Source organism: Magnolia sinica, chromosome 2 (genome assembly GCF_029962835.1).
Source record: "Magnolia sinica isolate HGM2019 chromosome 2, MsV1, whole genome shotgun sequence".
Lineage (NCBI taxonomy): Eukaryota > Viridiplantae > Streptophyta > Magnoliopsida > Magnoliales > Magnoliaceae > Magnolia > Magnolia sinica.
The window spans coordinates 22,153,205-22,170,003 of record NC_080574.1 but is presented as its reverse complement, the minus strand read 5'-3'; the positions used below and the strand labels follow the sequence as shown (position 1 = coordinate 22,170,003).

The 16,799-nt window shown below is 39.9% G+C and overlaps 1 protein-coding gene across 4 annotated transcripts; it reads right to left on the bottom strand.

The window, feature by feature from the left end:
* Nucleotides 1–1,152: 1,152 nt before the first annotated feature.
* LOC131236616 (uncharacterized) lies at nt 1,153–9,214 on the bottom strand. 4 transcript variants are annotated; one of them, XM_058233909.1, is made up of 7 exons: nt 8,839–9,214; nt 7,327–7,395; nt 6,770–6,886; nt 6,617–6,691; nt 4,690–4,824; nt 4,446–4,587; nt 1,153–1,547 (listed from the first exon to the last, which is right to left on the bottom strand). In XM_058233909.1, the coding sequence occupies exons 1-7, from the start codon at nt 9,193–9,195 to the stop codon at nt 1,390–1,392; spliced, it is 1,053 nt and encodes a 350-aa protein (XP_058089892.1). In that variant the 5' UTR covers nt 9,196–9,214; the 3' UTR covers nt 1,153–1,389. The 4 variants fall into 4 exon arrangements, with proteins under 4 accessions (XP_058089892.1, XP_058089895.1, XP_058089894.1 ...); XM_058233912.1 differs by lacking the exon at nt 4,690–4,824; XM_058233911.1 differs by lacking the exon at nt 6,617–6,691.
* Between the last annotated feature and the right edge of the window lie 7,585 nt (nt 9,215–16,799).

Sequence of the window (16,799 nt, the reverse complement as noted above, 5' to 3'; positions counted from 1 at the left end):
GGACATAGTTACCTGGCCTTGGGATCCACCCAGATTGGTGGGACTGTGGGGCTCACAATCATGTATGTGCCTTAAATCCACACCGCCCAACCATTTTAAAAGCTCATTTTACGACATGATCTCAAAAATGAAGCAGATCCAAATCTTACGTGGACCATACCACAGGAGATAGCAGTAATTGAATCCCCATCATTTAAAAACATTTTAAGGGCCACCAGAATGTTTATTTGCCATCCAACCTGTTGATAAGGTCACAAAGATAGGTATGAAGAGACCACACAAATATCCGCTTGATCCAAAACTTTTGTGGCCCACAAGCAGTTTTTAATGGTCAATTACGACTGTTTCATGTATTGAACCACGAGATTTGGATCTGATTCATTTTTTCGATCATACCATAAAAATGAGCTTTCAGTAAGGATGGACTACATCACAATGGGCCCCACAGTCAGGGATCCCACCCACCTCGGTGGATCGGGGGTCTCACCTAATCCGCTCCTGGGACCCACGTGTAGAATGCTGCTTACGAACAAACTTTGGGGAAGCGGATTAGGTGAGGGACGGGTAACAGTTTGGGGGGTGAGCCCTAAGCTGTCATCCGGCCTTTTGCCTAACTCCGCGTTGGCAAAAAAAAAAAAAGTCCATACCGGGCCCACCAAGAATATGAACTGAGACAAATAATAGGCCCTTCAGTCATCGGCTGGGAAACAAGTGGCCCATGAATGTGGACCTTTTATCATTACTTTCTATTTCTCCACTAAAGCATGGCCCTATGCCCACGGCCCGAACCACATGCACCTAGCACAGCAGGCTCAAGCTCGAGCCCTCAAAAAACAGTTTTGACCCAGCCCCAGCCCCAAAACTGATCAAAACCCCATGTCCCACATCACAATCTTCTTAATCTATCCATTGATCATGTGGGCTGCACATGCACATTGAAACAGATAATGAAACCAAGGGTCTGCATGCAAGATGCATGTATTGCCTAACCAAATATTGAAATGGCATACATATATCAAGGACAGAACACATGCAGGCATGGAACGGGCTGGACTGGGTCAGGCTAAAATTACTTAAGAGCCCAGACCTGACCCTAATATTGCTTCTGCCATACATGCCACACCCATGCCCGTCCCACGGGCCAAGCTGACAGGTCCAAAGCCAGGCTGAGTTCGCTGGTCTGCCACCCTTAAATATTATAAGAACAAATGCAATGCCATATTGCCATGTTATTCATGGTTACAAACCCCTCGTTGAGATGCACTAACACCAAAAAGGCATTTTTAGTGTGTTATTTCACTGGCTCAACAGCTAGATTTTTCTGCGCGCATGGCCCAATTGTGCAGTCGAGTCTGCTTGATCAGGAGCAAATGGTCATTCTATGGCTAACTATGCTTCCAACGACTGAATAGCAAGCTTGGCAGCAACCACGGCGATTTGCTGCTTGACCAATTGTAATGAATTGGCTAGCCTTTCTGGTCTGTCTTTCAAATCCATAGCCTGTAATTTCTCTCTCTGCAAAGCTAGCAATTCCGAACGTGTCATTCCTGTCAATGGGCATGCCAGCTTGAATTACTATTTTCTATGCTAAGTTTGGTTCATTGACAATAGAAAATGTTAACAGCACAGAGCAATCGATATGATGCATGAAAAATAAAATGAGAGCTGTAAAAGCTTCACATATCCGAAAAGTGAAACATCTAAATGTTGTTGATATCCAAAGAAACTTCGCCTAGCGGCAATTCACTGGCCAGTCCCAAACCCAGGTAAAGAAGTGTTAATCTTAGTTCTAAAATTCGCTGACTCAACACGTAACTAGCCGAGTCAACTCCACTCAGTGAGATTTCAAGCTGAGTTGCTGAGAAACTCAGAACTCGGACTGAATGGACGCGAATCAGGAAGACTCAGCTGAGTCAGCTTCACTTGGTGTGACACCCTTAACCAGCTTGTCAACCTCTTATGTTGCTATTTTGGTTTCCATTTTTTGTTTCTTATACAAAATACCTATTTGAAATATTTATCACCTTTCTTAATAATTTTAATTTAGAACAATTAAATGTTGAGTTGATTTGAGTCAATCCGACCTCACTGAACATCAAGGTGAGTTGATTTTTGGGTTTTTGAACCATGGTGTTAATGCCAGGAGACAACCATCCGTTGAACTTGGTCCAAGCAATCAGGCTTCATAAAGTACACCCAAAGTAGTTTGGGACGAGGAGGCAACAAAGGATACTCGGACATATGGGTCTGGTGCCGCCTACATCCATTAATGAGATGCCATGACAACCTCTTGCAACTACGAGTGGGACGAGCATTGCCTTGAATTGCTAAGTAGGGATACCTGATTCCGAGCATCCAAATAACCGGAGTACTTGGCTTAGTCAATCAGATTCTCAATTAAGGATCACATATTCCTTTCACGGAACTCATAATTCTAGATCTACGTGGGAGAGGAGTCCTAGTTTCAATGGAGCCCTACTTTCAGGGCAACCCACCCTACATTTTCCAGTGCCATGGCCCACTCGAGTTTTAGATCTCCCTCTTTTTTGAACTGAGGTCCTAACATGTACTGGTGCAATGGATGCATGTAATGGATCTCACAGTCATCACAATGGGCTCCAGAGCTTTTGTTGCATGGGCTTCCAAATACTTAAATCTGGGTGCAACTACACGCAAAGAGGAGAAATGGGGGCAGGCTACTCATCTGCCTTGGTGCTGGCTATAGGTAAAGAGGAGGAGAAGTGGGAGTAGGCTAGTCATCCTCCTCGGTGTTGACTGCAGGCAAAGAGGACAAGAAGTGGGAGCAAGCTACTTCCTTTCTGTCTGAAGGCAATACTCAAAAAGAAGTGGGAGCGGGCTACTTTTGTCTTGGTGAAGGCAATATGGAAAGAGGAGTAGGAGCAGCTACTTCCTGTCTCAGTAAAGGCAATATGCAAAGAGAAGTGGGAGCTGGCTACTCTTTTGAAAGAATTAAAATGACAAAAATGCCCCAGACACGTTCTATTTTTCTTTTTCCCTACGACTGCTTGTAGGGCTAAATTTGACAAAATGCTACTTTCATTAATCTGGGCCATCCGTTCCCAACCAGCTGCATGCCTCTAGATGGTATTATATATAGTAGAGATCCAGAATCCAAAAGTGAGTTGTAGCAGTCAGGCTAAAAGCCCGTCTTGTCAATGTTACTGAGAAATGTATGGTTATGCTTAGGAGCTACACCATTGATCCTTGCCATACTTGTATTATGGGAATCTGAGGTTAGAGAATCTCCTGCACCTGATCCTTGCTGTACCTGTTGTGGTTAACGGCCCTCAGGTAACATAGATACCCGTCATCTAATTACTCTGTTTATAATGAGTTATAATGAGTTTCATCAGGGTTGTACACGTTGGGAAGTCTAGAAGAGTAACTGATTGTTCAGCTAAGCATTTCCTGAGCCCACAATGACATTGCTTTATTGACTGGTATCAGCCTCCAAACTCAGGATTTAATCAAATCCATGAAGATTAACACTAGGCTGGCTACCAAAAATAGACAAGAAAATGAAAATTGCATGTGCAAGTTGATTCTTCTCCGGTAGCAGATTCCAGCAGGTGGCCTTATTCATCAGAAAGAAATGTCAGCCCGACTTGGAGCAATGTGTCACTACTCATTAAGCATTCAGTTCAATAGGACATTGAATCTGGATGAGTAATGATATGGACGTTCTTTCTCCATATTATTGAGAGCTATTATCATTTTGTTAGGACAAATAATGCTCAGGCCTTTCAGCTAACGAAGATGATTTTCTATCCTTGCGACCACAAGGCTCCTAATGCACATCTTTTCACCTAGATTGTTTGCAGTAACTACATTTTACTAATGAAATACTTTCAGATTTGAAAATTACTGCAGTTAGTTTTACTTAATCTCCCTTTCACTTTTATGAATAAGCTTGTTTTTAGTTAATTGATTTTTTTTAATGTAATTTAACTGAACCTATTAGTATAATGGGCTTACAAATAATCCTCTTCAAGTTATTTTTCAATTATTATTTCGATGCATCCAACAATTCGTATATAGCTGGTTTAGGGATTACATAGAAGTAGAGTGCCATTTCGAACCTTTGGTATGCAGACAGGAATTGCAGCAAATGTAGCCTGTGACATAAAATTATTAAGGGACAGGAAATTTTGAAATATGAGACAAAAGTTTGGTTTGCAAACTATCCTACTCAAGGTTGAAAATTGGTGGACTGTATTGCTCACCACTGACACAGCTCCGTATTGCCCTGCATTGAGCTGTTTTGGGCCAATATGGGCAGGTAGAGCTTCATCGTTCATGGACGATACCGCTATGTATTGGGAGATACTGGATGATAGTACAAACCTTGATCCTACTACGATACAAATATGAAATCCACTGACAGAATATTTAAGTGATCATTCAGCTTGAACGTAGACACGCACCTGAAACAGGTTGGAGTGCTGCAAAGGATACACGCTCAGCTAATGATGGAATGAAAGCTATATCACAGTCTACAATTCGTTCTTTCTCAGCCCATCTTAGAGAATTTGCAAGAGGGGTCTGCAACAATTCATCCTTGGAAGCCTGACTAATTGAGAATTATGAGCAAACATTTTATTATATTATGCAGCAGGGAAGAGTGATGATAAAAATGACAATGAAACATCTGAAGTTAGCAATGACTACCTTCAATTTGATTTGCAAGCTATTTAAACTGTAAAGAGCTTCTGACAGCTCCATCACTGTAGAATTTATTTTGATTGGACTATCTGGAATATTGTCTTGCAGCGGTATGACAACTCCTCTCAAGTAGGGTTCCATCTGAGGCAAATTTTTATTTCGATTGAGAATGGCAACCAAGCAAACTGTAGCAGATACTCTTTATGAAAGCAAGAATATGATGACCATCCTGATGTTGAATGCTCCAAGGCAAAATAGCAATAGTCCTCCATGAATTTATATGCCAGAAATGAAGATCTCCTTATTTCTGAATTTATCTTGAAAGATCATTTTACGAAGTTGTAAACACGTATAATATTGACAAAGATTTAAAAGAACATCTAGATATGCCAACTTCAGTGCACATTGTGAACAGTGAATGCCAGCTTGCCAAGGGTGGGTGCACACCTGTCTTCCACCAACCAAAGATAGTGGGCATGAATCAAAGTGTATTTCAAATGGGACTTCCAAATCATGTTTTGAAACACACCGGGATCCCATCCACCATTCTTGGACAATGGAAGATGGTGTGCACTAACTCTCAGTATGCAATGTGTGCACATGATCCTTTCCTTTAGATACGAAGAATGTTATATACCATTAAAAAATAGCATTATATCAAGAAACCTAATGTTTTACACTAGAGTTGTAATTGTTCAACTTAGTCAAAGTTCTATCTCCTTAGTCCCAGTTTATGAGCCATGAGAATGGTTTCAAAATGGCTAGAGAAAAGATGCCCATAGAAATAAATATCAATGCTAGATAATCCCCCATATAGTCTTAACTCTTTCGTGGTTGCCCACATTAGTCTAGAACAGTTTACAGTATCAAATACAGAGTATATACAGGTGAATAGCTATTGACACTTGGGAGTATGTTCATGTCTTATTTGTAAGATTTGTGCTAATTATTTGCATAACCATGATGCTTAAATAGTAAATTAAATTGACACAACTTTGGCCTGCATACATTGAATGCTGAGCAAATAACAATCCCAAAGAGAATCAATGCCATAAAAGGGAATTGCTAAACTAACTCAAAAATTGGTATTGGATCCAATTGATACAAGCAGAAAAACCCAATTGTAACTGGAAAGGAAAGACATGGTTTAGTAGGAAAAAAAAAAGGAAGGAAAGGTCTGACATGACTGATCCATGAGATTGAAGTTTGGTCAAGAAAACATTAAGCTCAGACAAAAACACAAGAATTAGTTTTTTTCAGCAATTTAGATGGAGGCCTTGAAAGTCATTTTACATGAATTTTGTGACTTCAATACTCATATGAGTTTTTCTTCTCAGAATCATGTGACTGACACTTGATAACATCACTTCTGGATGTCAGTCCATCATGTAGCCATTTACACCAAGCATCTCTTTTACCTCTCCTTGCTTTTTATTACTACCAGTTCAAGTAAAACACTCGAGATCCAACTACTCAACAAGAAATGGAAGAATTTCCATTGCCTTGCACACCCAACTTAAATTCCCACTTGACTCCCCTCAAAAATCAAAGCATGACCATGGCCAAAAGCAACAAGCCTAAATGGATATTCGTTTCCCATGCTTATCCTGAAAGTACTGTTAGGATCAATGAAATGCAGACAATTGAAAGTTATATTTTGCAGATATGTAATAACGTATACTGTGCATGTATATCTACAGGTGGATTTATCAATGTTTAGACTCCCACAACAAAACCATGCCTGACAGTAACATTTCCGAATTAGTTCGAATGACGTCGTTAAGGTTACAAATTCTTTATTGACACAAAAAGTAGTAGATGATCATGTATCTCAATAGCTAAAGGATGCAACAGTGACAAAGCAAAGACATGCAGAGAAGCTTCTATTTTTTTTGGAATGAACTTCATATCAACAATTTCATTGATAACTCACTTGTACAAATTTCACGATGCTAACTCGACCAATGCCCCTTATAGAAACTAATGCTCCAATTTCTAGTCGTTCTACCTGAAACAGTAAAGTGAAATGTTAGACCACAAAATACTTGTAAAGAAGCTAACTTCTTGTCAACATCTAGAAGCTTACGTTTTCTATTAGAACTAAACTACCATATCTGGCTGCAAAGGATGCTCCAAGTGAAGATCCGCTAGTAAGAACTGGCTCTAACACAAAATGAACAAAGAGCTTCTTTGAAACTAATGCCTGCAACCAAACAGAATAAATAAGAGATGTGAAAGAACTCCCTTTTTCTTTTTTAATTTTCTTTTCTTTTCTTTTCTTTTTTCTTTCTTTTTGGTATCCACGCCTAATAAGAGGAAAAAAAAGAAGACAATCCAATGTCATTAGCTGTCTCTTTGAACCCACTTGCCATAACAGAATGGTCATGTCATGGAAGTAACAGAAATAGTAGAATCATGCACTTCTTAACACAATATAGATATACTTTGAAAAATATATAATTCTCCCCACCATTCCATTTACTTCTACAGCACGTAAAACTTGCATTTTGCTTAGTAGTACAGTCAAACGGGAAAATGGAGAAAACTAAGAAAAATGTGACCAATAAACACTTTAGCACCAAAGTTAAACGACTTCATATCTCAAATGATATTGCAAGAGGTGATATGAGGAAAGAACGGTACCTCTTCTAGCAATGCAAGAAACCTAGATTCATACAAGTGCAAAGTCTTCATCTCTGATGGAACAAGAACCTAAAGAGAAGAAGAAGGGTGGAAAAATCAAAACCTCCCAAATCTTAAAATTGGAACCTTTGATCACAAGATATAAAAGAAGAAAAAGAGCAAGTCAACACTCCTGCCATCCACAGATGCCAGTTTGGAATCCCAACACATTTCAAAATGTGATTGAAGGTGGGTGATGGCTGTATCCTGAGTCCTGATTCTCGATGTGCTATGTGCACAGTAGGTTCAAAACTAATTCCTTCAGTAATAAAAGCATTAACATTCTCGCAAGGTTCACCACAACAAGCTCTTCATTCACAACATGAACATTCTTGAATTGTAAATCGGTTAGCAATTGATAATGAAACTTAGGAAATCGCGGAGATCATAAAATGTGAAGCAAGTTATTGATCTCACGATTGACCAAAAACAGATAATTCACAAAATGAGGAGAAAAAAAGGCAGGTGCTATCAGGGCTGCTGAACCTTGGAAGGGTGCTACAACTCATCCACCATGCGCATGCATATTAACTGGACCGTCCGATTATGGGCCCCCATTGTGGATGGACCAGTTAGCTTGACAATCACAATGATATAACACTTTTGACTAGCTAGAATTTCTTCTTCTGGATGCACCGTCGAGCATTTTCTTTTTAACAATTCGTTCAATGGTCACCAATCAGACGGTCAGGATCATCAATGTGATAAATGGCTATGCTCCCTCCACAATGGGACCATGCAAACATGGACGCTGGAATGTTTTTACTACCCAAGTGAGGTCTGGCTGGGCGGATTCGACTTCTCCATAAAATTAAAGAAACTTATGCGAATATGATAATGTAGACCCTACCCGAACCTTGTCCACTCATGCTGAAACTTATTATCAATCATGGATTACTCTTTCCACCTTTTGGGAGGAACATGTGAATCAAAATTCCAAATTGTGAGAGTCCGTGGATAGGGGTGAGAACAAGGTAGGGTAAGCCTTATTGGGCCTCGCCCATGAGCTGATAGGCTTGACAGGCCCAGCCTACTAGTAAGGAACCAGACCAGTCTAGTCCACTTGAAATCCTACATGACAAGCTTATCTAGGCCTGAGAGCTAACACCTCAGCAGGCCCAGCCCACCTGTAAATAATCAGGGCCCAAGCCCAGCCCGCCTGGCAACCAATTCCAGCAATGATGGCCAAAGCAGGGCGGCCCGTCAGGACTTTGGACAGACCAGGTTACACGACGGAATTGGGCAGGCCCGGTCCACTCAAATGCAACAAGACAAGTTCTACATCGAATGATCAAATAGAGGAGCCCAGAAAGTGTCCTCATGGTCCTGGGCTCGGATAGAACAAGCCCAGTATCGGCCCATTTCCCAAGAGGCGTTTCCTTTTCTATCTACTTCCTAACAAATCAGGATATCTGCAAATCAAATTCAACTAAAAGGAAGGGAAAAAAAAAAAACGGAGAAATGAAACTGGACCTCTTCTGATTGGAAGGGAAGAAGCGGAAGATCTGAAAAGCACGCATCCTTCGATGAGCGGTTGCGGCGATTCCGTAGGCGATTGAAGTTCCCAGGGATGGTGATTTTGGGAGAATTGGAGGAGGAGAGGAATGGAGAAGACGAGGTGGAGAATTTGAGAGAGTGATTAGGGTTAGGGTTCGGAAGGTGATGAAGTGGCAAGATGTATGGTAGGGTTAGAGCCCCACCACAGCAGTTCATGGCTGTGGTTGAAATGCTTTTGCTTATCTGACGAGGGAGGGAAAAGAAAACAGCTCTAACGGTTTCTAAGATATCCTCCGTTTGGGGGGTGCCGCTTGGCTGGGACCCAGGTACCATGGATTTGGGTGGTACCCTGACCGTGAGGCCCACCTCGATGTATGCGTTGTATATCTACACCGTCCATACGCTCTGAAAAACTTAATTTATGGTATAAGACCAAAAATTAAAAGATTCAAATCACAGGTGCACCACACCAACGGAAACTGTGGTGATTAAATGGCAGCACTTAAAAAATTCTTGTGGGCGACAAAAGTTTTGGATCGAGCTGATATTTGTGTTTTCCATTCATACAGGTGTAGCTGACCTTATCAACAGGTTGGATGGAAAATAAACACTACAGTGGAGTCTAGGAAGTTTTTAATGGTGGGCGTTCAATCACCACTGTTTCTTGTGGTGTGGTCCACCTGAGATTTTTATCTGGTTCGTTTTTGGGCTCATGCCATAAATTGAGTTTTAAATATGGATGGACGGCGTAGATATACAAATCATGCATCGAGGTGGACCCCATGGTTAAGGTACCACCCACATAGCTGGCTCCGGGTCACAGCCAAGTCCCACCCCTGCTTGGGTGGGAGATATAAAACGGGAAGCGGATTGCGTACTGAGTAACTCAGTACGCTTAGCGTACTGAGTAAACCCTGTGGGGCCTAATGTCATTCATACATTTAATCCGTTCCGTCCATCCATTTTACCAGATAATTTTAGGGGTGCAGCCCAAAAATGAAGGATATCAAAAACTCAAGTGGAACACACCCCATGAAACAGTGTGAATTGAATATCTACCGTTGAAAAGTTCTTGGGGGCCACAGAAGTTTTAGATCAACCTTATATTTGCTTTTTCCCTTCATCCATGTCTGTATGATCTTATGAACTGGTTGGATGACAAATAAACACCACTGTGGGCCTTAGGAATGTTTCAATGGTGGAAATCAATACTTCCACTGTTTCCTGTGGTATGGTCCACTTGAGCTTTTGATATATTTAAATTTTGGTCTCAACCACTAAAATGATCTGGAAAAACGGATGGACGGCGTGGATAAACTACATGCAGTCACGATGGGCCCAACAAAGTTTACTCAGTACGATAAGAGCGTACTGAGTAACTCAGTACGCAATCCGATTCCAGCTAGCTATATAGCGTTGTATGCGCAGAGGATCTTAACATGATTGAACTGACAATGGTTGGAATCCTTTGAGGATCCTGACCATCCAATTGACATCCATCAAATGGGCGGTTGAACTGAATGGCTGTGTACTGAATCGCTTTTTTTGAGGATCCTGACCATCCGATCAGTGTGCGTGTGCGTGTTTAGTTGATGCTCAATAAGATAAGGCTATGTGATGGACGGTCTTGATTAGCAAGCATATGTACCATCGGTACGGTGAACGGATTGCTACAACTTAGTAATCCTCTATTTCGTTTAAATCCATGTAGGGTGTTTGGATGCCGAGCGAGAAAAGGCCAGGGTAAATAGAAAATAGCTGCTTTCTATGGGATTCAATTTTTAATTACCCTATTCGATGCACAAAAATTTTACACGTTGTACAACTTCCAATGATCCAAACCGTTCCTTCGGTGGGCCCTGCTTTGATTGGACGTACAACCAACTTAGAAATTAAAGATTAATTAATATTAATAATCCTATTTCTCATCCCATGTTAAGCCCCGGGCCCAAACAATCAGCCCTTTACGTGATTCTGGTGACTAAATGATTAGAAACAGTGTATAGGGCAAGCAAGCTCATCAGTCTAAAATAATCCCCTTGTGTGGCTCACATGAATCTGGATGGAATTGAAATTTGGGTCTCAAGCCTAAGGTTGGTAACTAATGGTTGAAGATGATTTCATATAATTATTACGGTGGACCATGTAAAAATCAAGGATGACACATCTAAATAATTGGAGAAGATCTCACATGTACATCATGGTGGGCCCAAAAAAAATCAAGGGTTGACGCCCAGTCTCCCACCTCTTTTAGAAAACAGTGATGTAATAAAAGCTTTCACCAACCCATGTGAAGCTTCCAAAGAATTTAAGTGCTTGGACATCTAGAGCAGATAGTACCTATCACCAAGATCTCCTAATGCAATGGTCAGTTTTATCTATACATCAAGTGGGCCACCAAGATCTCCTAATGCAATGGTCAGTTTTATCTATACATCAAGTGGGCCCCACCGTATGAAACAAGGTACAGAGCTGGATAAATAGAGAAACATAATTATGGTATACTAAATGAGCGTCTGTTGTTGAGTACTGCAAAAGGTAGCTATCATGATGGGGCCAACCTATTTAGATGGGTTGGATGTGTATACAATGAAATGTTGGAAGTTATCTGCTGGTTGGACTGTCCAGCCTGCTGGGATCTGCTGTTGCATTTAATTCAATTCATGTAACTCAGAGGTAGAAAAATAATTGTATTGGATACGGGCTCTTATTTTCTACGGGATCTATCTTGATATGTACGTTAGATCCATTCTGACTATTAGATGTGTAATTTTCATTTAAGACCGGGACCAAAACATCAAATTCACTAGTGTTTCACGTGGGCCATACCAAATGAAATAATTGGGGGAGAGGCATCCACCCTTGATTTTATAGGGCCCATCATGATGATTATATGCAACCCACTCCAACATTAAATGCCATAGTAAAACTTAGGCCATTGGCCCGAAAATCATGCCCTTTCCTAATTCAGTGGCCCACGCCAAGGGAATGGATTTGGAGGGTGAGGCATCCCCTGTACTCCTTTCCAATTGTGTGGTTCACTGAGCCAATGATGGAGCTGAATTTCAGCCCTGGGCCTAGATAGGGGACACACCTAATGGTCAGGGTGGATTTCACCTAAACATTATGATAGGTATTATTGTTTAATCTAGACACATGGTCACACATGTAACGAACTACTTGAATTTGTTTAAATGTGTGCAATTATGAATAGTGTTAGGCATGTTAGAGTTATACTCAATTCAAATTAATTGATTGCTTGTGACCTCGAGCGTTAGAGTAGCTGGATTAGGATAAAACCTGTGAAGGTTAAACTGATTGTTCAGCCATTGATTGTGACAACGAGCAGGCGATTTATGGGGAGGATTATTCCTTCAAAATGAGATCTTTTGTCTTGTGTTGATGATTTTTCCTTCAAAGGCAATAACGTATCAAGTTTCTTAATGAATGGCCAAAATTAAAATTGTTGATCACTGATTTTATTAATTTAAATTAAAGAACAGTATAATCAACTAATGAAAAGTATATTAAATAGAGAAACAAAAATAATTGTTTGATTGCTTGTGTGGATAAAACAACTGAGATGTATGGTCTACAGGACTTGCTAGTGTTATTTCTCAAGTAAGAACTCGGTGATAGGTGGAATCCAAAAGAAGACGTGACTATTTAACATACTTCTATGGTGTACTACAATGATGGTGCTAGACAAAGACAGATCTAAGCTAAACTATGAATTTTGAACTTGCTATAGCATGGTTGGACGAAAGTAGAATATTTAAGCTAAAAAATTAAAGTAAATAGCGTTACACTATAGAATATTTGGTTGTCTATGGCAAGAGCCCGGAACTCTTCATCGAGTGTTGATTTAATAGACTTATGAGAACTTGCATAAGATTTCTTGTCGTGAGATATTATGATAATAGGCTGTATAAATCTCATTGATTACCTCCATAAGCATATCTCATTATATTAGGTCATGTGTATAAAAGAAATGTACTCATTATTCCAATCATACATAGGAAAGTTTTTTAGAGTCTCATGTTATCACTCTTGCATAGGAAACATTACTAAAGTCCTTACATCAATGATCTCTTGTATCTGTAGAGAGTTGCTACTAATAGGTATTTAACATTTAATGTTTGAAAATTTTTACATATTTACTTTGTAGAAAGTTATTTAGGATGAAACTCTAGCATTTAATGTTACTACATGTGCACATCTCTAACTATTCTTGAAGTTTATCTGCATCATGTGTGTGTGAATGCCACGTAGCATCATCTAGACAGTTTGATCGGGCTATGATCGGGCAGGTGTAAACAGTAAGGCTTACCAATTTGCCACCCTTTTTCCAAAGTAACATTATATAAAACTTTTCATATATTTATTAACGTTAATTAATTCTCATTTTATAAAATGGTTAGACATCCAACCGATTGGACTTGAGTTGGATGTTCAACCAGCTTAGAAAATGGGATTAATTAATATTAATAATTAATACACAAAGACTCTCAAGTTCAATTGGTTCGACATCCAACTAGCTTAGAAAATGAAGATTAATTCATGTTAATAATCATACCGAATTTTCTATCGAGGGTTGCAACTCGGTGGGCCCTATTGTGGTGCGTATGTAAAATCCACCCCAACCAGCAGATGTGCAACCCCATGCTACGCCTAGGGCTGAAAAACCAGCCCCATCCTTGGTTAAGGTGGATCACACAATTGGAACTGATGTACTGCCTCACCTTCCGAACTGTTTCTTTGTTGTGGACCACCTGAATCAAGAAATCGTTTGATTTTTGGCCAACGGCCTAAGTTTTATTGTGGCATCTAATGAATGGAGTGGATGGCATATAATCATCACGGTGGGTCTTGTAAAAAATCAAGTGTGGATGTTTCTCTTCCAATTGTTTTCCTTGATTGGTCACTTTGAATCATAGGTCAACCTGATGTTTTGGCTCCAGAACTAAAATAAGATTACACATTTATAGTATAAAAATAAGAGCAGGTGTCTTTTAAAAAGAAACTTGTCTCAAGTTCAACGGGCTGAACTAGGTCCAACGAGCAGATGACTTCCAACATTTCACTTGTATTGAACATCTAACCGCCTAAATAGGTTGGCCTTATCATGAGAATTACCTTTTGTAAGACTCTACAATAAATACTCATTAAGCATGCCACACTCTTGTTTCTTTATTTATCAATATTTGTCAATTTTATATGGCTGGGCCCACTTGATCTGTAGATAGAACTGACCATTGAACTAGGAGATCCTCATGATAGGAATAACTTATTGAATAGATAAATGTCTAAATGCACTTAATTCTTTGAAAGTTATTACATGATTGGAGTATAGCTTTTGGTCCAACCCATTTAGATCAAGAACACCCCTTTTGCAGGCATATCACTAATTTACAGAAGCAGGTGGGAGAGATTTTTTACCCTGATGTGTATGTAAGATCCTCTCTGATCATCAGATGTGTCATCCTATGTTAAGCCATGACAAAAACTCATGTTAACCTGTGGCAAGACACACAAGGGAAAGAGTCGGCAGAGAAATATCCAACCTTGATTTTTATAGGCCCAAAATTCCGTCTCATCCGTTATTTGTGTGGGCCACACTGAGGGAAATAATTTTTTGGAGGGTGATCTTTGCTCTTTAAGTTGTTTCCAATCATTTTGTCCACTGGAATCACATATTGGGCTGACTGTTGGGCCGTGGTCTTAACATGGGGTAACATAGCCAATGGTGGGCCGGGGTGGATTTCAGATTAACGCCAAACCTTTTTTCCAAAGTAATGTGATACTTATTGACATTAGTTAATCTGGAATTTATAAACTGGTTGTAGTTCCAACCTACTTGAAAACTGGCTATTGATTAATGTTAATAAATAGAGGGAGAGAAAGAAAATGAATTCCCTGTTGGGATGGGCCCTATCCGTGTTCATTTGAAATCTACCCTGATCACTAAGTGCGTAACCCAATATTAGGCCGAAGTCCCAAATATCAGCCACATTGGTGATTTAGGTGGAACACAATATTAGAAATAATATACAGGGCAATGCTCATCCTCTAAATTGTTTTCTTTGATGTGGTCCTCATAAATCATGGTTGATCTTTATTTTTGGGCCTCAAGCCTAAGTTTTCGTATTGCATCTAATGATTTAAATGGATTGCATATAATCATCATGATGTGTCCTATAAAAATTACGAGCAATGTCTTTATTGCTCAAATGAATCACAAGTCTGCCATGATTGTTTGACTTTGGGCCTAACATGAGATTACAAATCTAATAGCCAAAGTGAGTCTTACATGTATATCATAGCGGCCCTGTAAATAATCAATGATATGCTTCCGTATCCATCCCCCACCCTTATACCAAATCGGCAAGTCCAGCGGCTTGAACACAAGCTATATTCCACCCTCATGGTAACTTCCCAAGTATTTAGTGTCTGTCACATCAAGCCTTTCTAACAGGTAGGCCCCATCATGGGGATCTCTTATACATTAGTCAGCCCATCTACACATCAAGTGGGCCACACCATACAAATTAACTTCCAGACATTGGTAATTAGCAAAACAAAAGTATGGTCTACTTCGTGAGTGGATATTGAGCAATTTTCTGATTGGGCTAACCTATTAAAAGGGTTCGATGTCTCATTCACATGAAAGGTTAGAAATTATTTTAGTTGTACCTTAACCTATAGTCACCCGCTCCTACATTAGACATTCTCATTAAAGAATTTAACCCCAGGCCTCATTTTTGATGGGCCCACAATGATGTATATATGACATTGACTGTGACCATTAAATTTATAATCTCATGTTAGGTCCAGAGCCAAAAGAAGTAAGGCTGATTTGTGATTGACGTGGGATACAGCAAGGAAACGAGAAACGTAGACCCTTTATTTTTTATAAGGCCTACTGTAATGATTATACACAATCCACTCTAACCAAGGGCCTGTTTGGATACGTGTTTTGGGATGTATTGTATCGTATTAGAAGTTATGATCTGACGTTTACGGTATTTGAATTGGAGTGAAGAGGAATTGAATCCCATGCGTGCGAATACAAACTCCGGCCAAATTTTCGAACCGACAGTAGAGTATTGTCAATGGGTTCTATTGCCGTCAATACTTCGTATTCATTGCATTGTATTCGGCAGCGGATGAAAGTTTGAAATTTGTATGATTACAAGATATCTGGTACCTATGCAGTATAAGATCGGGACCGTTCATTTGGTACATTTCAACGTGAAAATCATCTAGGCTAGAAATTAGAAAGTTCCATATGTCAAACAGGCCACCCGACCCAATTAAGATTGTATAATACACAGATATAATACGTCGTATCCAAACATTAATCTGTATAACGTATTGTATACTATGCCAAACAATGCCTCATATCCAAACATTGATTAGTTTCTGATTGATTTGGATGTATTCTGAAAACCTTCTAATGTATACATGAACAATACCTAAATACAATACAATACAATACTATACGCGAATCCAAGCAAGCCCTTAGATGTCACTACAAAAGTTTAGTTATCAGATCCAAAAATAAGCCCATTCGTGATTTAGGTGGGCTCCACCAAAGGAAACAATTTGGAGGGTAGGCTTTCCCTGTACAGTGTTTCCAATTGTGTGGCCCACCTCAACAATGGATGGGCTGAGTTTTTACCGTAGGCTTAACATGGGGTGAATTACCTAATGGTTGGGGTGGATTTCATAAAGACACTATGGGGGGGCCCACCTGAGCTGCACCCTTTTGGAATTACGGTGAACTCACCCATCTCGTGTGTATTTATTAACATTAATTGATAGCCAATTTTCAAGCAGTCTGGACGTCCAAACCGTTGGACTTGGGGCTTCTTTCTCTGAGGCCGACCTCATGGGAAGTTCTATGGGCCCACCCTAATGGCTGTAGGACATCCACG